The sequence below is a fragment of the Coloeus monedula genome, assembly GCF_965178545.1.
Source record: "Coloeus monedula genome assembly, chromosome: 1".
NCBI classification, from domain to species: Eukaryota; Metazoa; Chordata; class Aves; order Passeriformes; family Corvidae; genus Coloeus; species Coloeus monedula.
This window is the reverse complement of record NC_138781.1, coordinates 79,348,562-79,371,155: the sequence shown is the minus strand read 5'-3', so window position 1 is coordinate 79,371,155 and position 22,594 is coordinate 79,348,562. Positions and strand designations below refer to the sequence as shown.

At 35.2% G+C, this 22,594-nt stretch overlaps 1 protein-coding gene across 1 annotated transcript in view; it reads right to left on the bottom strand.

Moving 5' to 3' along the window:
* Positions 1-22,594, bottom strand: part of LOC309572095 (cadherin-10) — a gene marked incomplete at both ends in the record, with an annotated part of 60,641 nt that overhangs the window by 12,976 nt on the left and 25,071 nt on the right. The window contains 5 exons of the mRNA XM_082280105.1: positions 947-1,200; positions 4,096-4,283; positions 9,336-9,503; positions 10,110-10,229; positions 22,072-22,366. Of these exons, the coding sequence (XP_082136231.1) occupies positions 947-1,200; positions 4,096-4,283; positions 9,336-9,503; positions 10,110-10,229; positions 22,072-22,366 (1,025 nt within the window). The remainder of the gene's footprint in view (positions 1-946; positions 1,201-4,095; positions 4,284-9,335; positions 9,504-10,109; positions 10,230-22,071; positions 22,367-22,594) is intronic.

The window sequence follows — 22,594 nt, the reverse complement described above, 5'->3', positions numbered from 1 at the left end:
ATGCACAGATGTTAAAGGACCTTCTATATAGCTGCCATACTTCTGCAGGCAAGATGTCCACCAACGTGATATGGTGGTGTCAAACTAGTATCAGAAAATTGCTCTTTCCTCCATTTTTTTTTTTTTTGCTAACATTTAACATTGCCTTAAAATTAGAACTGAACCTTTGATGTGGAATTAAATTTAGGATTTTGCCAAATACAGAATGTTTATCAGAATATGTGTCAGAATTGGGCCGCATTTTTTAAAAAGTTATATAGTACACTTGTACAGTACAATAGAAACAAATGTTTATGTTTCTATGAAAATTTATGAGTGATCTAAACTATTCATCAAGTGGTTTCACTTACAGTACTTAACTAAACTGAGCCAAATAAAAAAAAATGCTGTTATATGAAAATAATATCTGTAAGGTTTTGGTGGCTGCAGTTTGCTCTCTCCACCACACACAGTCAAAGTAAATATGTAAGAAAAACAAATAAAACCCCAACAAACAATTCAACACCAAAATGACTACAAAAACAACAACAAAAAAAGGAAATTAGAACAGCCAATTAAAACTTCTGATAGTACTACTTGGCTTGTATGATGAGCATTTCATTTTACTTCACACATGATATTAATTTTATTGAAGACTAGAATTTATTTCATCATCACTCTAGAAGTTTTTCACAGTGCGAAGCAAGAAACAATCCTGAAGGGCCTACTTGAAATCAAGTTTTCTATGAATTGAAGCACTGGAAAACATTTTGTGTGTCTCTTGTGTGCAAATAAATTGCTGTTGCCTGACATGTTTGGAGGTTTACAAACAGCACCATTCTCAATTCTGTCTATCTCTGGGACACTAATAAATATTAGAAAAAGTCTCTACGTGAAATTCATGATTTATTACTATTTATCTTAATTTCTTTAGCAAATAATGTGTTTACAGACACTGAAGCATTACCTTATTGGACTTGAGGCAGAATCAGGGTCCCGTGCCATTACTGTTCCTATTATTGTCCCTAACTCGATATCTTCATGCACCTCAAAAAGGTAAGAAGACCTGCTGAAAACAGGAGGTTCATCTACATCTTCTACAGAGATTTTCACAATAGTTGTGTCTTTGAAAGGCCCAAGGTAGTAGAAACGTGGGTCCACATGGGTATTTTCAGCTTCTACTTTCAAAGTATAAAGTCGTCTTGTCTCATAATCCAGTGGCTAAAAATGAAAATTGTGATAAATTTTATTAAATTATATTTACAGTTTGACAGATATTGATCTATATACAAAATGGAAACAAAAGAGGGCTCAAGCTTTATCAGACCCTGCCCTTCATTGTGGGAGCACTAACACAATTAATGCATTCCCCACCACAGGACTCACTTTGTCTAATAAGAAATTACCATTGTTTTTGGAGGAAGTATCTTTTCCTAAATATTAATTGAATTATCTCATCACGAATGACAAAAATATTTTCAGTGCAAATTAACCAATTATTCAAGGAATTTTGCAGCTGTTTCACAAGAATATGTATTTGAAACAATCATATAATCATTTTAAATGCTTGAGATATTGTCTGGAAATACAAACATTGCAGAACAAGGTATTTAATACCTGTATTTCATAGGATATACTGAGAACTCCTGGATAATAAAAATGGCCAGAGTATTCTTATTGTCAAGCCTATGTAGCTGGCCTTAAATATCAGGAATGTTTTAGGTGTCTTTTGAGGAAGGTGTGTGTGTCAAAGCTCTCTATATCTAGAGGAACAGTAAGGTTTAATCTTGTTCCTTTTCATTTAATTTAATGAATCCAACATCAGAGGGTTTTTTTTTTGAAAATATATTTGACATTTTTGTCAGTAGTTCCTTTTTAAAATGGAAGGAGGAGCAGTTCACAGTTATAATTAGAAATCATATTGGATAGAAAAGAATTCTATTCCTTCAAATTTTTCTAGCTGTCATAGATGAAAAGCGTTAGCTAATTAATGATTCTAAGGAAATGAGCAAGCTGAAAATCTACCTTTCTGACACAAAGAAGATTTTATTAACTCCCACAGAATCTCAGAGAGATATAGAACTGGTGGTTTTCATTCATCAAAATGGGTGGTTGATGACTTATCTTTTTCTGCCTAGCTGCTTTTAAATACTAATTAATGTTCACGAAAGATGCTGAAGTGACAGGTTAGATATTTAAATACACTATTCAAAAGCAGAAGGATGCAGTCCAGTGAAAAAATGAGTTTCCCCACTGACCCAGACTTGTTTTAAGAAAGTAGTCAGAGCAGATGGGAGAGTATCTATGAATACAATTGAGAAATGCAACTATTTAACCTAGATCTGAGGCTATTGCTGTGTCTGTAAAGTGCATCATTCAGCTGTTAAGGGAGGCTGGCTTCAAGCCTAAAAGCATAGAACACATGCTAGTCCTGATTTGTTCTAATTGGTTTAATTTGACAGAATGTGCACCATGAATATGTAAACTTGCTACTACAACATTCACATCCAATTTGGACATCTCGGCCATCTACAATGCAAAACATGGATATGAAACTTGTGGCTTATACAGGAATTCCAGCACATCAACAGTAATGAATAAAACTCTTGCCCAAATATATGAAATTGTGGAAAATCAATTATTTTGCCTGTGAGAAATTGTATAGAAAAATTTGTATAGAAAAATTTCTTTTACAGCAGATAATAGATTCAGACTTAATAACTTACAGGCTCTGTAAAGGAACACAAGCTATTTGTAGTTATTCACCACTGAAAACAGAAATTACAATTGAAGTGGATAAATAATAATAAAAAGAAAGGGAGTATTTTAATAAATCAATGAACTGAGCATTCTCATCTCCTTCCTTGCTTTTTAGTGCTGGTGTCTGTGGTATTGAATAAACTACTTATTCATCACTGAGAAAGCATCATGAAAAATGCAAATTCTGTCAGACTGTTAATGACAAAATCAGAAGATCTTGTTCATTAGTATTTATTGGTGACATTTTTGGAACTGCTATATTATAATTTAGGAAATTTCTTATGTTTGATTCAGCTACTAGACTTTTTTTTTTTTTTTTCCAAGATGCTATTGATTTAATATAATAGTCTGTGTGAAAAATCTGAAGCAAGAAAGAAAAGAGCATCTCCAGAGAAGCCTTCACAGACTTCTAGGAAAAATATTAGATCTCAAACTTTGTTTTTTTCATTTTTTCCCAGATAAACAACTACACTGACTATGAACACCATAAAACACAGAAATTAAAAAGGAACACTCTTGGCAGAACTTACCACTTCCTTGGTTGCCATTATCAAGAGATGCGGAGTTATGTTTTGTATCACTGTTTATTTCATTATCCTGTGTTTAAGAACATTCATTTGGAAAGCTAATATAAACAGTGCTTTATGTTAAAAATTATGCCTGAATATCTTTTCTTTAGAAGCACATCTCAAAATCCCAAAGACAAGGACCAAGGGGACTTCTGAAAGGGAAATTTTTGAGGAGCAGGAGAGTGGCACTTCTGTGTGTGAGATCTTAGACTTCGAAGACAAGCATCTGAAAGTGCTCTGACAATACAAGACAAAAGGTAGAACTAAAGCTAGCTCTGGAACAGGAACACCATAATTACATACACATTGCTCAAGTTGTAACCCTCTCATATGTTGGAAACAGGAACAAAACCATACAGCTTGCAACACAAGTCTGTTCTGGCATACACTGGTCACTTAAGTAGATGAGAATCTCACAGAGAAGGAAAATCTCTGTCTTTCAGTACTGAGTGAGCTGTTGATTGCTTGCTGAGGAAAATAGGTTAGATAAGTACTAAAGAAGTCTGCATTTGAAATCGCAGAGATAATTAGTGCTAACACACTGGGGCTGGTCTACTTTTTCATACTTTGCTGGCAACAATGCTTTAAACCTACGCTGCATCTTAGAGGTGGTCACCACCTTTTATTTCCAGTTAATCTTTAATAGGAAATAGTACCTTTCAGTCACTGATGGGGGATGCTTGCAAATGTTCAGCAGTTAGCACGTGTTATCACATGATCTAAGAAGTGAACATTTGTGACATAACATTGACATCAAAATCATTTAGCAAATGCTGTTAATAGACACCTTTCTCACAGTGATGATGCCTTCCTGCGTGTCCTTCTGTGTCACAATATCAAACATATCGGTCCCATCGCCATCTATAATTCTGTACTCTACTTCTGCATTTTTTCCAGTGTCCGCATCTGTGGCTTTAACGCTGCCAATGGCTGTCCCAACTGGGGAGGACTCAGGAATGCGGAGATGGATGGTACCTGTCAAAGACAAAGAGCCATTCAGGACTCCCACAAGCTGGCATACATGCATGGAGTAACACTGTGTGACACAACAGCTGATAATATAATTTTGTATGTTTTTTATTCTAGAGAACTTGCTATTTAATATTGAGAAGATGGACAAAATATGAGGTAGAGAACTATGCAGAGGAAAGCTTTATATAGAAGATTGAAAACAAAATTGTAGAAAAAACATTAATAGAAAAGTAGGGTTGAGAAGGACCCTTATTCTGTCTCAGAGTAGAATCAACTATATCTGCACCGTTCTTGCCTTTCTTTTCCTTGTAATTTTCATGTCCTCATTTTTCTTTCATTCCTGAAATATCATCTGGAAAGACTGCTTTGTGTTCTTGCCAGGTTTCACTCTTCTTTTTTACCCCATAATATCTAAGGGTAATCTTCGAGATATATTTTACATGTATTTTGTCATGGAAGCAATAACAAGAATAGAATTCCTTGATTTTTCTGGCCAATTCTATGCAGGAGACTGACATTTCAGCTTTCAAAAATAGATAGTAAGATATCATATTAAATAAATTTGAATAACACATTAATACAGGGGGAGGATTTTTAAAAATCTACAAGCAAAAATTGTGCCTATACTTGCTAAAGCAGTTAATTCATACTCAAATAAGCTGGTGAATATTGCAGTTCCTGGTTTGTGCTACTTTTTCTATCTCAGTTATATCCCTTTGTTGTGGTGTCATACAGCTGATAAAATACACAGGAATAAAACTGCCATCATTCAGACATGCTACAGTAAATTGAAATAAGTATCTTGCCATATATTTTAGCATTCTATGTCCTAGTCTTAGTGTGAAAACTGTAAATAAGTGTTGAGATCTTTGGTCCCATCTGTTGGAACATACACTAGAAAAAACATGTTGGGGACATAATGCACTATGGCAAATTCTCAGAAAAATATTTTAAAATTGATTAAAATCTACTGTTGTCACTCCAAAGATGAAAGTGAAGTCATCAACTCTCTCTTGAGCAACATTTTCTTCTCTGGCCTTAGTTAAGTTTTCCAAGGTTTTCTGTTCTACTTAGAGACTACCTAAGTCAAATGAGTTAGAAGTATACTTTAGTTGACAATAACACAGAAGTGGAAGTGGTAAAGGGCAGCAACCTCAACAGTAAAAAGTTGAACAGGGCACCCAAAAAGCAACACATACATACATTGCAACAAATGAGTAGTACAGAAAAGTCCATTATGGGAGTTATCAGCTTTGTGCAATAAAGAAGAATCATGGGGAGAGAGCAATGGCAAGGCTGTATGGGAAGGTCACTGACAACATGACTTTTAAGATATCTTCAGGAAAGCATGAGCCATTTGAGGGTTATTGGTGTATTACAAGCCAGCTACAGAGTGACAGTCACTATAAAAAATGCCTATTATTCATCGGGTCCTTTGAGATCTTTTTCTGTTTCTACAGAGTTATTTTTTTCTGTTTGATTATGTCATTATTTGACAAACCTAAAAAAAAAGCAAAAATTAAAAAATAAATGCATTCACATTTAGTTTACAATTAAATATTGAATGAAAAATATTGAAATATTGAAAGTCAATTTCTTCATTTATTTTTACTTGAGCAGTTTTTAATATGAAACTGACATATAGCAGCAGAATGAATTCTTTATGGCTGTGTACACCCCACATTCTATTTATATGTGGTTTTTTTTGCTCAGCCACATTTTGATGATCAATCTACTACTTTATCCTGCATTTTCTCTAACATTTTCATTACCTTTCTCTAATACATAAACCTGTATGCTTCACTACTAGAGAATCTCTCTGTAATCACCTAATGGTTAAAAAAAAAAAAAAAAAAAAAAAAAAAAAAAAAAAAAAAAAAAAAATTAGCACCAGTTTAGTACTTAAACAGTAGTGTAGGAGACTATGGTGAAAAACTGGGGTTTTTTTTATCCCCCATTAATATTTTTATATGTTATAATTATTTTTATGAGGTGTCAACTATTCCCCATGATTTTTTCTGCAGTGCTTAAAACTACATCTCCAAGCTATGCCTTGTGGACATTACTCTGACTCCCAGTGCAATACCCAAGTCATTAATTTAGTCTACAGTGATAAGAGCTCATATCATGAACTGCTAATAAGGTAGTGGAAACAGAGAGTGAAAATAACCAGAAACTTATAATCTAAAAGATAGTTTTTAATCTACCCTATCCATTTATAGAAATCTCCACCATAGTATGAGACACTTCATTTTATTATTTTTGTCACTGAAGACATTTAATGCTTTGACTAAGTATGGGATGCAGTGCAGCTTTAGACACTGTATCAGAATACAAACTACACCAAAGTAGAATTATCCTTGCAAAACTCTGCTGTCAGTCTTATTTCTCTCTTCTCAAGGAAAATAGTCAACTCTTGCATTTACTCCAGTGAATGATGTCCTTTAATTTGTCTGTCAGGAAAAGAAATGGGAGGATCAAGGAAAGGAACACTTTTCCATATACTAAGGAGAGCAGAAATCAGCTCGAAGATTAAAGTCTACACACTTGGGATTGCAAATACTTCAGTCAGTCATAAAGAATGAAAAAGCAATCTTATTTTGCTGTTTACCCTTCTTCCCATTCACTCTTGAATAGCCATATAATGTAAAGGTAAATATTATAAAGTACTACAGGCTATAGTCTCACAGGAGACATGGGCTGCCATAAATCAGCCAGGACTGAGTTTCATTCAGAATCAGGCTTCTAAGTCCATAAATCACATTTTGTGTTTATGACTGATCAACACTATCTCCTTACTTTTGAGAACACTTGGAAATATTACAGTTGAAACAGAGATCCAGTGTCTGAGGTCTTTGAAGACCTTTCTGTAGGACCTTGAAAAAGTTTTCAATCTCATCACCACCATTATCTATGTGAGTTTTAGTATATTTTAAAGATGAGAAAAATATTCTGAAGAATCTTTGCTTCATAATCTAAACAACAGAGGAATTAGGGGTTCTTATGTTTTTTGTTTTTTGTTTTTTTTTTTGAGAAAGTACAATACAATACAATATGTAGAATTTTCCACAATTTTAATATGAGTTTCTCGTGGGTGACATTTAAGCTGTTATTAAAAATTTTATTGAAACATATAGGTGTAATATGCTGAGTCCTATGGAAATATAATGGGCGTTCTAATACTTAGTCTGGTAATTTATAAATATGATATGAATATTATGGTCTCATGAACCTAATACATCTATTTTTTTATTAATGCAATAGAAGAATAGTTTAACTTAATCAATTTGAATTCTAGAAGTCTTACTGAACTCTGTTAAGACCATGAATCATTATAATGTCTATCTGCATTTTGAGATTAAATATAAAGATTTTTTTTTAAAAAGTCAATAGCTATTTTTACTTTCATATATCTAGTAAAATGTGTCATCTTTGTAAATGTTTTATTTTTCATCTTCAATGAAACATACATTTATATCTAACAAAGAAATTGTCAGAGAGAAAATAGAGAGAAAAAAAAACAACATCATCAAAAGCCCATGAGAGTAAAATTAAGTCTCCTTAAAGCAAATGACAAATCTGATTTAAACTGGCATTAAAGAAAAATGCAGAGATGCTACATCAAATCCTCCTCTCACTCAAACATTATGTTGGACTCTCAGGTAAGTCATGTAAAAATGGTCCAGAAAGTTGATTCCATCATTCTGACTTCTAATTTAGTACACTCTTAAAGAAACAAGAAAAAAGAAAGAAAAACATAAATATGCACTTTTGAGTCTTTTATGCTGTCTTAAGTTTAATCGTTTTTTTTTTCTGTAAGGCTTTGAACATGACACCTCTTTGAGTAGTCTTCTTCAGTATGTCCAGAAAGGAGTAATACAGCATTCCTCTCCTACACACCAATGGAAATACCATAATCTTCTATATACAAAGGGAAACAGTAAAGATAATAAATAAAAAAGTTGAGGGGAAAAAAAGAAAATAAAATTATAAATTAACAATAAATTCTGCTCAGAACAGAACACTTGTAGAAATGCACAAGTTCTAATTATTCAATGGTGCGTGATTTTTTTATTTCAAGTGTGTAAGTGAAATGACGTGCTGCAAAACGTCTTAGCTAAACACATATATATTAACTGCAATATTAAATTGAACAAAATTACATACTCCAGTTGTGCCATAAAGAGCATAATTTGAAACTGATTCTGTTATTTTGATCCAGAAGAGTGCATCGGTAACTACTGGATTGAGTAGAATTATACAGAACGTATAAAATATGTGGTGAGGATACTCTAAATCCTTTACGTATCAAGTAAGTCTAAATCATCCTGTAAGTATTGCAACTTCAATTTATTCAAAAGGCCTCAAATTTATTTAAAATGCTTAACTGTTATAAGTTTGATGTTACATAGTTTAGTATTTCCATATTAGATAGAGACCAAGAACATTTTAACATTTTAGTTTGAGGATAAAAAGTCTTGACAGCTGTATTATCAAAAGGCAAAAAGCATTATAAAAACCTCCACTAAAGCTGTAAAAAACCCTAAAAAAGTTAAATGTAATTTACTTTAATTTGGGAAATTTTCTATTATGTTTTATAGCTCTTATAGCTGAAAAAGTACAAATCTGTTTGATTCCCTTCAAGTAATTTCTTTTCCACGTTCTTCATGATTAAATACTTAAGCAGATACTTCAATTCAAACATTTCTACATATCTAGAATTACAACATGTTTTATTTTCCAGTGGGAGAGCATGTAGGATTTAAGCAATAGGTATGGAAAGAAAAAACCATTGCTCTAATGCTCTTATGAGTCCACCTACTATTGCTCCCCATATTATTGGGAGGTATTCCAGATTTACTGCAGTTATATTTGATCATGTAACTGTTTTCTAACAAACAAATGTTGTAACATTTAATATACTGCTTTAATAATAATAATCAGCACATAAGCCTTTTGTTTATGTGTGCCCCATAATCTAGATTTACTCTAAATTAAACCAGATGGTGATTGCTTAACTCTTATAGCACAAGTCAGCTATTAAATGCAGCTTACTCTGGGGGAAGCGAGGTGGATTGTCGTTGACATCAGTCAAAGTGATGTTCACGGTGGTGGTCCCTGATAATCCACCCATCTGGCCTCCCATGTCCTTTGCCTGGATAACTACTTGGTACTGCTCCCTGTTTTCTCTGTTCATGTTTGGCAACGCAGTTCTGATGATACCTGAAAGAAATACATTGAAAAACAAAACTGCTAATGATGCATCTTTTTTTTGTATTAGTCTTCAAACATATTTCTAAAATATTCATTTAATGTTTCAAGGTACACATTTCTGTCCATAAGTTTTATCATAGTCTACTTATAATTATAGTCTTTAGTCTTTAGTCTATAGTACAGGCTATGTCTTGGTTGAATACTTAGTTTTAGATCACAGGTCCCTTTCCAGTTTCACGCTAAAAATGATTCAAGATATTTATGCATAAGGTTTAGGAGAAAGATCACCTTCTATTAATCCAAGTAGAATCATTAGGAAAAAAAGAACAATATTTTCTAAGAAGAAACCTTTATTCTTGTCTTTATCAGAAATGTTATTTAGATCTTAATCTATAAATAGTACCGCTGTAAAATCACTTATACTTAATAATTTCAGCTGTAATAACTCTTGATTTTTTATATGTATTATAAAAATTATACATCATGAGAAAAAAGCAAGAAATGTTCTTTCATTTCTGTTAGGCTTTAAAAATAAAATTTTTAGGGGACCTAAGGTCTTTTAAATGAAAGAATTTAAAGTTTATGATAAATGAAAATAATCAAAATTTTCATGACCTGTTTCTGGTTCCACAGAGAAATATGGTTGCCCTTGAAGTATGCTGTAAATTATTCTGGCACTGTTTCCATATGAAGGGTCATCAGCATCAGTAGCTGTAACTTGGACCACAGAAGTACCTGAAACATCCAAAGCCAACTTAGTTTCACATGACACTATGTGGAGATCTTAGAGCATCAATTTCCATTCCAACAGACACCAAAGAAAATTTCAGCTAATATTGATTGGATTTTCCAAATATATTTGTGATCTTATAATCAACATCAGGTTAATTTTGCATCTCCTTCTAAATAAATTAAAACTAAACTTCCCTAATCCCACGTGTGATTAAGATTTAATCAGAAAATGTAAACAATAGCTATGTCTGAGATTAATTCTTATCCTTACCTAGTTACAATAATTTCTTGTATTCACATCCTCTTTTCAGAAGATTTTTTTAAATTGCAATAAATACCCGCTTTCCATTGCCTAGAATGGGTTTGGGGTGTTTTGTGGTTTGGTTTTTTTTCCTTTTGCTTTGTTCAGTAATATCAGGATGATATGAAACTATGCATGCAGGAATATGACAGACAAAGATGATTAAACAGGTCAATGGAAGTTGTGAAAAACAAGTCATCAGTTCTCCTCGCTTTCTAAGTGTTACTATAGATAGATACTACCAGAAGAAACATTTTCATATGAACTTTGAAATCTGCTGATTATTTAGGCTACAGAAACTTTCCTAGCCTTAAAAACCTTCTCTAAATTTTAGTAGAATATACCAGTCCTTCAAAACATGAAATGTTTGCCATTACTGCTGACGATTTTTCCTCAAAATATTTTCTACATCCTGTTCAACTCTTCCATCAGAGGAATAAAGTATGGACAAGAATCTCTCCTACTGTGCATCCATAAAGTGCAAATACTATTTTAAGCATATAGGAAAGAACTGGAAAAAAAAAGGGAAAAAAACATCATCATATGCACATGACCAGCTAGCCATAGGCTAATCTGAGGATCAGAAGACTTTAAAACTTGTTTCTCCGTTTATCCCAATTCTTTCAAAATTCTTTTCCCCACCAAATACTGCCAAATATGAAATAAAGCACCTGTAAATCCAAGGCCCGTGGCACAACTATTCTCTCTCATTGTCTTTCTATACTATATATTTATTCTAACATACATAGAAAAATGAGCAGGAACAAATGCTATTTCTCCATTTATTTGGGATTTCATGACATGATGACAAATATGCTTTCAACTAGTAAATTGTTCAATCATAGCACCAGTATCAAGGGAATGAGCATGTGCCTAACTGTTGAAACAGAGATGAGTTCTCAGAAATTTTCAGTTCTCAACTGCTAGAGAATAGAAATACTTGTTTCAGTGAGTCCCCGAAAGTACTGGTATCTCATAAAGAAGGCAAAACAGGCATTTTCGTGGTTATATTATTCCATATTAAAATGAAATTAATCACGTAGTTAAGTGAGAAAAGCCCCAAACACAAAATAAAGTTTTAAAATATAAAAAAAATGCTACACAGGTATAAAGAAAATAAGTTAAAATAACTTTCTATTGTATTAAAGACTGCTTTAGTGACCATCTGAAACATGGATGAACCTGAAAATCTGAATTTTTTTTTTTAATAAGAATATAGGGATGATAGATCTCTTCTAAAAGCTTTGTCTCTTTACCATTCAAAAATGTCTCATGTATTCTGCCGCACCAAACCCCATTTGTAGATATATGTCTATACAACTATTCTGGTTAAAGGTGAATGGCCTTTTTGTTGAATATATTTAAGTTCTGAGGAGCGTTGTCCTGTTTCTGAAATGCACTTTTGGATCATCCTACTATATACCAAACTGCAGTGCTAGAATGTATACTTCTTCCTAAGGAACATTTTCTCTGAAATAGTAGAGTTGTGTAAAAGAAGGATGAGACAAATCATGTTCAGTAACTGGAGTGCTGCAAGTTTAAAAAAAAGGCAAAAAAACCCCAAGCCACTGAGTACACTGACCAACATGGAATTATACACATAAAGTTTACAACTCCATTTCATATCCATAAAAACAGAGAACAGTCATAATCAAGGTCATGTCACAACAGCATGATGTATTAATCAGAAACCTCTACAGTGCAAATCCATGAAAGGAAATACTTTGTCTCTTTTACATGTAACTGAATAACTTCTTTTTCCTAGTTTTCACATTTCCTTCATTTGTGCAAACTAGACATATCTATTAATAGGTCAATTGTATGAGACTTTTATTTCATTTTAGTCTAAAAAAATAAGGAGAATCAACTTTGAAGAAGAATTTGGAAGCAAACCGAAGAACATGTTTAATAACTTTAAAATATATTAAAATAATTCCATTTTAAATGTAATAATATATGTCTAACAGTTACTGCTGCCTTGAGTGTCATAATGAACATATATTAATTATTACTATCTCAGTACACATGCAATGAGACAGAGCAAATCATATCATCTGTGCTTCTCTCTAGCTGCAATGAGCATGGATGCATATGTCCACCCCAAAAAATCTATCAGACGCTTCTGAGAACTGCAGATTTGAACCTATTTCCTTTAAAGTCTGTGGGAAGAGACTCGTGCTCCTTAATTTCATCACTATCACACTGCAATTGGTGGGTTATGATCAGGACAGTAAAGCAGTACTAAAAGCAGTAAGGATGAACTTTACTTTTTAACGTTACCTCAGCTCTTTGGCTTTTATGGGTCAGGTAGTTGGCAGGAGAAGTGCAAGGGCACCACTACACTTCCAAGTGCCATTCAGGATGCAGAACTCTCCTTTGATCTTGGCCCTTGCTATGAGAGGAAAAGAGATGTGTTCTCTAGGCTTCCACAGGGGGATCAGCAATTCCCTATTAAAAACCTGACAGAAGCCATGTCAAGAAGTGAACAGGAGTAGTGCTAGCAGTGTATCAGTTACATTGTGAACATCAGCTGCTAAACCACCAGCTGGTTTTGCTTTGCTTCAGTACACTGAAGACCACTGATTCTCAATAAAACAAATATATTGTTTATTCTGGTCTGAAACCTGGACCAGAAATCCAAAGGCATTGAAGATGATCAGTTGTGCCAGGGCTTAAAAACTACAGTTTAGAGATCACTTAGTGATCATCACTTGGTCTAGACCTTGCTCTTTTACATAGTCACAGGTTACTTCTGATGAAGGTAGTTGACCTTCAGAATTTAAAGCCTGATCTGAACTCTACTGGAGTGCATAAAGGAGACACTGATAACCTACCAGACAGATGGAGATGGACATCTTACAATGGCATGTAGGGATAGGACAAGGGGAAATGGCTTCAAACTGAAAAAGACCAGGTTTAGATTACAATATAAAGAAAAAATTCTTTATTGTGAGGGTGAGAGTGACTGAGACACGGACCCAGACCAGCAGGGAAACTGAATTGTTTATTCAAAGAAACAAGCTGGTTTTATTTACTTTTTGAAGTCACAGTATTTCCTTACATGGTAATTCTCACTACGTGACCTACCCCATGTTGCCACATCAGCAACACACTTTCTAAATGTCCTTCTATGGGGAGATCAAGCGCTGTTCACCCGTCCGTCAGCTCCCGGCAGGCCCCTCTCCGCAGGGGTCTTCCCTGTGACACCTTCTTACCCCAGGGTCCGGTGGAGACAAGCCTCTGTGTGCTGCCATGCGCTCCTTTGTGCTGCCATGTGCTTCTGCAGGCACGTCCCACAGCCCATAACCCAGTTCTATCTTATCTCTCCCCACATGAGGGTGGTGAGACACTGAAACTGTCTTGGGTAACTTTATGATGTGAATCCCCTAGCACCGCTCTATGCCCAGACATGATTCCTGTGCCTTTCTGCGTCTTTAAAACTGGGTGTGAGAGAAAGAAAAAAAGCCAGACAAACTTTTCAAAGCAGTTTGTGCTCCAAGGACACAGAGATAGTTGCTGCTGCTGCTGCGGAGAGGAGGCAAGCACCTTCCTGCTTTTCCTGGCTCTTGGCTCCTTTTCTTGGAAGAGAAAGATGGAGAGTTAAACTCCTTTGTTTTCCTGGTACTTTGGTTTCTTCTTCTTCTCTTCACCTAACACACCAGCAGACCTTACACTGTGTCCTGGAGGGGCCCAGGCCAACCTGGCTCCGAATAGGAGAGAGAGAGAGACCACACCCAAAGAAAGGACTCTAAAATCTTATCAGGTTCTCTCCACAGAGCGAGGTTTTATTATCTGGCATCATTCTTTTCCATTGTGCATTGTGTCTTTTAAATAAATAGTTTTTTCCTTTCACTTTCCTCCGAGGAAAATTTTTCCTGAACCTGGTGGGTGGGGGTGGCTGTAACCTGCCTTCTATCAGAGGACGTTCAAATTTGGACATTCCTCCAAATTTGTCTCAAACTGGGACAAGCAGGTTGCCCAGAGAAGGTCTGGATGCCCCATCCTTGGCAGTGTTCAACGCCTGGCTGGATGGGGCTTTGAACAACCAAGTGGATGTTGGAACGAGAAGATCTTTAAGGTCCATTCCAACTCAAACAGTTCTATGGCTCTATTAATATGGCACCATGTACCTTATTAATAACACACCAGTGAATTCTGTTATTTTCTCCTTGCATAATCGCCGATTTTACGATACCATGAACTAGAATTCAACAGTGGTAAACCTGGCCCAGAAACAAACAGTCTTTTGTCAGATTATTGTAGCTCTCAGAAGGCATATTTTAACATAACTTTAATTATAGTGTTTGACTCTCCCCAGGGTCTAGGACTATAACAGTAATTAATATATTTGGCCCTTGCTGATGTTTGCTGCAAGCATCTTCAAACACAGTACAAGTATTAATTACTTCGACCTCACAATTCATTTTGTGATGCATACATATTAGATAAAAATCACCAGAGATAATTATCTAGGAAAAGGAATACACAAAATATCCACTGTAGAGCTGGATTCTAAACTTAGATTTTGGTTTCTTTACTCCCAGCTGAGTTATGTGATATTTAACTAGAGCAAGTACCCTCCATAGTAAATTATCCATACAAATAACAAGCCAAATTAATAGAAATTTTCTGCTCTTTCTGGTGGAAAAGACAGGAAATAATGACACCTATTTTCCCCAGAAATAATGACACATGTTTTCCCTTGAAATAATCTATTTCAAGCTGTGGAATACAGAAAAGAACTGAAAAGGGCTGCATTTTCAGAGAACTCAATGTCAGAAAGATCTTTGACTACATGGTACTCATGCAACTTAGAAAACAATAAGTTGTAAACAAGCACAGAAGTGGATAATTTCAACTCTTTTAAGATGTCCTTTTAAAGGAAAAATAATGTTTCATCTTAGGTTTTTTTGCTTTACTTTTTTTTTTTTATTATTTTTTGTCCCATCTCCTTTTGGCAGGATTTGTGTGCAGAGTGAAATCAAGCTTTGTAGAAAATCTAAAAATATAGTAATTTGTGTTTTTGAAATATCATAAGTCAGAAGATGCAAAAGGGTTTGCTGAGAGAACTTAATATGAAAAAAAAAAGATTTTAAAATATCTTTGTTAATAGGAAACCAGAAGGAAGTGTTGTAAGATGAACTCTGTGGCAGAGAGGACTAAGCATTGGGAACTGGTGAACTGCACTAATGAGGGAGTGTATAAGAAGCCAAGGTAGAAAGTTAAGGAGCTCTAACTGCTGTCCAAAGAAAAAGCATGTAAAGAGGTAGAGATGACAGGCCAACAGGGCACCCTGTACATCACATGTATACCCAGAAGGAGGTTACATCTTCCGAAGCTTATATTGATAATTTAGAAGTAGAACACTTACAAGATGAAATAAGGATAAGGAATGATTAGAGGATATATAGGCTGTGAAGATATATAAATATATAAAAAGAAGTCTAAATAAAAAGTTCTGGAAACTTTTCTAAAATACTCTAATAGGCAAAATCCACAGGAAAATCCATCTAGAGGAAAATAGACTATCTGCAGTTCTGAAAAGAAATCTCCAAATGAGCAGAAAGAGATAGGTGAAAAATATGATAGACAGAGCAGAAGACTGTTGTCAAAACCTTAAGAATATTCTGGGTCATAAACTCTGAAAGTAAGGAAAGGAAAGAGTGAAAGAAGATGAAATATCCAGTAATCAGTACAAAGACTTCAGGAGAATAAGTTGTCTTCTAGGATATCGATCCGGCTGCAAGATCCTGAAGTTGGCCCATTTATCTCTATTTTCTATGTTTAATGAGCATCAGAAGAAAGATGAACAAGAACAAAGAATTGTTCTTGTTAAGGCACTCTGATAATAGAAATAGCCATATTCTCAGGTACCCATCTGGTACCACAGCCCGAGGAAGAAATCTGCTGTTTGTGGTCTGAAAGAGGCTGGTGTATGGCTACATCACGATTTGCTACCTTAAAGATAGAGGCATATGGAATAGATAAAGGCTTCATAGTGTTCTTCTGACCTCCTGATCATCTTACAGTTCCTTCTAGTACAGGGCACTTCAGGATGGAGCAAATCCTGTACTCCAAGGGTGCACAGATTTCAATCACTTCAAGTTTTTCTACATAAGCATTTAATTATTTTCTTTGTATTATGTGATACCCTGTTTGTCGTCCTTCTGGTGTTCAGGTAAGTGCATACAGGGTTCATATGAACACCTCGCCATTGTGGCTCAAGTATAGATGCATAGAAATAGACAACACAGTGGCAAAACTGCAGAATTGTTGACTTTCTGGGTTTTTAACACTGCTTAAAGTAGAGATAAGATTAAGCCCATTTGAAACATCAGTATTCAGTACCAGGACTGAGAATGCCAGTCACCAGGTGATAGCAGAGGTTTTGAGAACGCAGTCACAGAATAGCATAAATAAAAGGCACAGATACAAGTTGTAAGTTATTAGTCATATTAAAGACTGACATGGGTTTAAAGTATAATAAAGAAAAAAAAAAGAACAAATATTTATTATCTATAAAACATCACTTGTGTGGTAAAAAATACATATAAAAGATGATGACAACATCTACAGGAATTCAAAACAATGAACAAAGAGAATTATTCTAGTGTTGTGTCCTCCAATAAGAGGCATGACATCTAATGTCTGTTACCATTTATCTGCAGTAGGTCCTCTTTCACCTTTGATAATGAAAGTGACATGTCTTTTATTTTGCTTTTCACCCCATTTTACTACTGCCACTCACCCATCCTACTTATATATAAAAGGGTCTTTCTCTATGAAGTCGGTTTGAATAAACTGAAATTTTATAAAATACTGTGTGGCTATGTTTGTGTGTCTTTCTAGTGGTCCAGCCTTTGTATCTGATTGATAGTTGTGCTAGCTTGAAAAGAAACCAGTGGGAGATCACAACTCACGATTATAATTTAATAGGAAAATTAAAATAAATGCAATAGTACAAGAACACAGACAGAGTCAGGATATAACCTGACACCCTGTTGTGGTGAACCATGACCAACCTGAGGGCCGGTCCCAAAAGCCTTAACAGAGCACCCAAGAGGCTGGGATCTGTGCCTTACCTGTAGCTGCAGCTCTCCCTTCCTCCTATTTCTCATATTCGGTTGTATTTCCAAAGAGTTCTGTGTTCTTCAGCAGCTAATTGGCCTGTGTTACTCCTCCCCTCCTACCACTTTCCCCATGGGCTGTAATCCCTTCTCCCCACCCTCGTAACACCCCCTGGCTGATGTATCATTGGTTACTGTGTGTTTTCCATGCTTGCTTGTCGGGATAGAAAACCAGCCTGGCAGGTAGGTGGCTGGGTCTTTCATCGTGGGTTTCTACCCTGCAATGAACTCTGTTCCCCCACGTGGAGTCCCTCCGCTTTATCCTGCCTCCTCTGTGCGCCTAGCCATCAGGGAGCCAGGCGAACACGAGCAGGTGCTTTGCTGGCTTCCCCCATGCCACCATCGGACTCCATCTGTCCCGCTTGGGGCAGGCAGCAGTTTTCTTGGTACCAGGACAGTGTTCTAGCCACAGGACGGTACTGCAGCAACACCCTGTTAGTCAGGGTGGTGGTAGCAGTCCAGATGAAGTGGTCCTGTTGAAGCAGTGATCCTGTAGAAAGGTCTGGTCTTCACCTGAAGGTCCAGTGGTGTAGCTCTTGTCCTCTGGGAGTCCCATAGGTAAGGGCTGCTCCTACTGTTCCAAACCCCAGATTATATCCAGGTAGGAATGCTTGGCTCCTCCCCCTGGGCAGAGCATCTCACAATGGGTTGATGTAATTCTATGAGTCGTGCGGTGGGTCCCTGATTGCCCATTAACAGAGATATCCCCTGGAGGGAGTTATCAGGGATGAATCATGGTAGGAGATAACAAACACTGCCCCACCTGCTTTAACAGCTTGTGAAGATGATAATACAATACTTGCTTTTGGTTACAACTTACATTGTAACCTAGGACAATAGTAAACTATCAAACTTGGTTGTACCAATAGTAGCAGGAGTGCAAGTCATTCTATAAAAATAATGATGTAGATTTTAGTGGATAATTCTATCATAGAAACACCGAATTGGAAAGGACCCATAAGGATCATCAAGTCCAACTTCCTGCTTCTCACAGGACTATCTAAAACTTAACCAAATGACTAAGAAAAGCATTCAATACACTCTGACACTTTCCTGGGGAGCCTGTTCCAGTGACTGACCAATGTCTCAATGAAGAACCTTTTCCTAATGTGAAGTCTGAGCTTCCCTTGACACAGTTTCATTCCGTTTTTTGTGTGTCCTATTGCAAATCAGCAGAGAGGTGAGATCAGCACCTTCCCCGCCTGTTATGCAGGGACACCTGCAACAGCGAGGTAGTCATGGAATAGATGCACCTGCAGGACTGGGCAGGAACTTGTCACTGTTCTCCCCTATCCCTTAAGTCACTGCACTCAGCTAAGTGGAACAGAGTGAGGATAGGGAATCCTTCACATGATGTGCTGTCTGCTTGACAGGTCTGACCCAGGAAAGGCAGGGTGTGGTTCCAGTAATCTCTCTCTCAGACTCCCAATGTATAGCACAGTGCTATACTGTGTTGACTATGCTGGATTAGGTAATGAAAATATTACAGTCCTGATAGTACCATACTTTTTATAGAACCATATAACTCATACATACTCAGGTAAGGGCCATAGTAATTCAGCTTTGTCATTTCTCTATCTGGGACATACCACTGAGAAAATACTTATATCCTAAACTCTGCTCAATGTTTCCAGACACTTATAGAAAGATTAAATGTTTCTACATTCTCACAGAAGTGGGTACTACAGGAGACATTCAATGCAACAATGCAATAACATCCAAGACTGCAATTTCTATCTGCATTCCTTACATCAAGCCTAACACTTTCTTAGCCCATGGCCAACTGTACTGGGCAAGTAATGGGCTGCTCAAAATAATATAACTAAAAAAAAAAAAAAATAATGTGGAGAGACAAAAATAGAGAAATGCAGGAATTTCTTCCTATTTTCCTTTGTATGGGGAAGTGCAATTGTCATAAAAAAATATAATTGTTTCTTCTTTCATAAATTTCTCATGTAGGCTGCTGTACTAAAAATGCTTGAATTGTACAGAAAAATACTAATTTAAAAATATTTTGTAATTAATGATGTGATAGTATATTATTAATGTACAAATATGTGAAGAATTTTAACATGACTTCACAATCTCTAATTAATTTTCTCAATCTTCTAATTAATTTTCTCAAAAGTTTCATGCAGCTTATTCTTTTAGAAGATTTCTCCCCTTCTACATTCAGCCTTTAGTTTTGTGATTACTGAATAGATTTTTTTAAGTTGGATAATTAAATTAGTGTTATTAAGAAATGAATCAACTTTGATGAATACTTTATAAAATCACGTCATTCTCTCATGGACCACAGATGAACATATACCTCTAGGGATCAGCCATAAAGCTAAAATTAATAAAGGTAAAAGAAAATTCTACCTATCGGGTAGTCAGTCAGTCACTCTAGCAGCTGAATGGCCACATTTATGAAATCCAGGAATATGATAGATTTGAACTGAGTTATAATTCTCTAAATTATTTCCATTTTTTTGGCAGAATAAAGTCCATTTGTTTCAGCACAGCTATTTATGCAAGATACAAGGTTAAAACACTAAGTGCACCCAAGCTTTTTTTTGTTGCTCTTTGTTTTTCTATACATTTTTCTTATCATCTTATCTCTTTTTTGTTGTTTCAATGCTGAAATTTTGCAGTTTCAAAATTTTATCATCTATATACAGATGTACAAATACACTGGAATCTTGGAATCTGAATACTTTAGAATCATTGAAATAATGCCGTGAATGTTTGAGCACACTTAAAGAGAAAGATGATGTTTTTGGAATTGAGACTGATAAAATTAGGAATCTATAGATTATAACTGAATATTATATATTTGCATAATATTTAATGAAAACACTGAGTAACTTTTTTAAATGTTTCCAATCACATTTTAAACAATGCATTCTGTAATTTATAGAAAGAACATGAGAAATAAAGTAGAAACTCTAAGCCATATTTTTTCAACCCTACTGTAATCTTGCCATAGGCTTCTCTAGAAAACGCAGCAATGTTCTGTCAGGATGCACTTTCAAGATGCTCTACCTAAAGCTGTATATGTTTATGGAGATTTAGAACTGATCAGTCCATTAGTAACTTTGTATTACATTTTATTAGATTTTGGAACAGTAAAGGTGGAAGACTTTTCAATTCTTCTCTTTACATGGACTGATTTGATGACATTTCAGTGCAGGCCTACATAATCATCTGTCAGATTTTTTTTATCTTTCTTTTTTTAAAATTTATTTTGCTTTATAATAAAAACGACTTGCTGAATGCTGGAACTTTTAAAAATTATTCAACCACAAACTGAAAGCAGATTGAGATATTAAGAATAAAAAACTATTGGTGTTATGCTTCCATACATTGCTGCACAGATTTGCTGAGGCCATTCTCTTTCAATAGTTTATTTTCTCTTTTAGAGTTTTCTAAGGCCCAGGAAGGTAAGTACTAAATCTTCAATATCTGTGTATATAAAATGTCTCAAAAACTAATCATCTCAACAGGCTAATTTAGTAATCTAAAACACCTGTTTGATCTATTCAGGCAGTGGAAGTAATTAAAATCCTAATAATAGCCAAAAGTTCCATTGAATTTATTGTTTGTTCTCTGAATTTTTAGAATTTAACATTATAGTAGCTACAGTTACACAGTGAATAAATTAAAACTAATTTTTAAAATAAACTTCATATATTTTTAAGTTTTTCAAAATTATTCCTAAAGAATTGTATGCACTAATATCAACAATAGCTCATATTCCAAAATGTTATTGTTTATAAAATTCACCAGCTGGCATGATCCAGGCCACAACTTTGTACTTAAGATAAGAACTGAAAATACATTGCAAACAGAAAAAGATTTACTCAAACAACTGTTTAATATTCTTGAAGGCTTCATTCATGGATGGAGTTAAAGGAGGGTGTGAAAGTACAAGAGGATTTGGGTATACAGCAAAAAAGTGAAAAAAAGAAAATAAAGAGGGTGTCTACCTTCAGACAGTGCATCAACATCACATGAGTCAATATATAATTTTCCTCAGCCACAGAGAGAGTGGAGACAGCTCTCCGTTCAGTTCTTATCACCACTGGAAACTTCCAGTGAAAATGAAAGAAAAAAATTTATTGAGCTTTCAACAGGCTAATTTAGTCATCTTATTCTAACAGTTCTTGAGGAGGAGGATGATTCACCATTACCTACTATCTATTAATATTTATATTCCAAAGAACTGTAAAGCTAATAATTTGGATGTTCCAAGTAGAAATAGATCTCAGATAATAGAAATCTGTTTCTGGATGCAATTTCAATATTTGAACAAACAAGTCAAAATGAAAATTACTTAAGTCATCAGGTAGAATTCTACATGACTGACTTTTGAGAGGACAGGGAAATAATTTGTCAAGTAATGGAGAACAGTGCTTCAGTATAGAGAACTCACCTACTACTGACATTTCAGGAACACTAGCAGTATAAATTTCTTCTGGAAATGTTGGTTCATTGTCATTGATGTCATGGATCTTGATGACAAACTCAGATTCAGGTTCCACTGGTCTTAGAGTTCTTCTGTTGATAGCTTGGGCACGCAGGGTATAAAAGGCTTTCTCTTCCCTGTCAATTCTCCGAGTTGCATGAATGTCTCCTGTTTTCTCATCAATTATAAAAAGAGTACCAGCCCCATCTCCTGACAAAATGTATTTGAGGGATCCATCTCCCTTATCCTGGTCAGAATGAAGCTGAAATGGAAGAATACAGAATTTTGTTTAGAAGCAATGAAACGGATGGAGGTTTTAAAAAAAAATTATTATATGTTAAATTATTCTGTATGTAAAAAATGTGGTTAATACCCTTAAGAAAGTAATTTTCATTCACCCTGACTGACAGACAGTGTTTCCTAACTTAGCTCCAAGCATCTTTTCACTTGACTATTCTGGCAGATTTTGCTTTTGCAGCAACACCTGTTC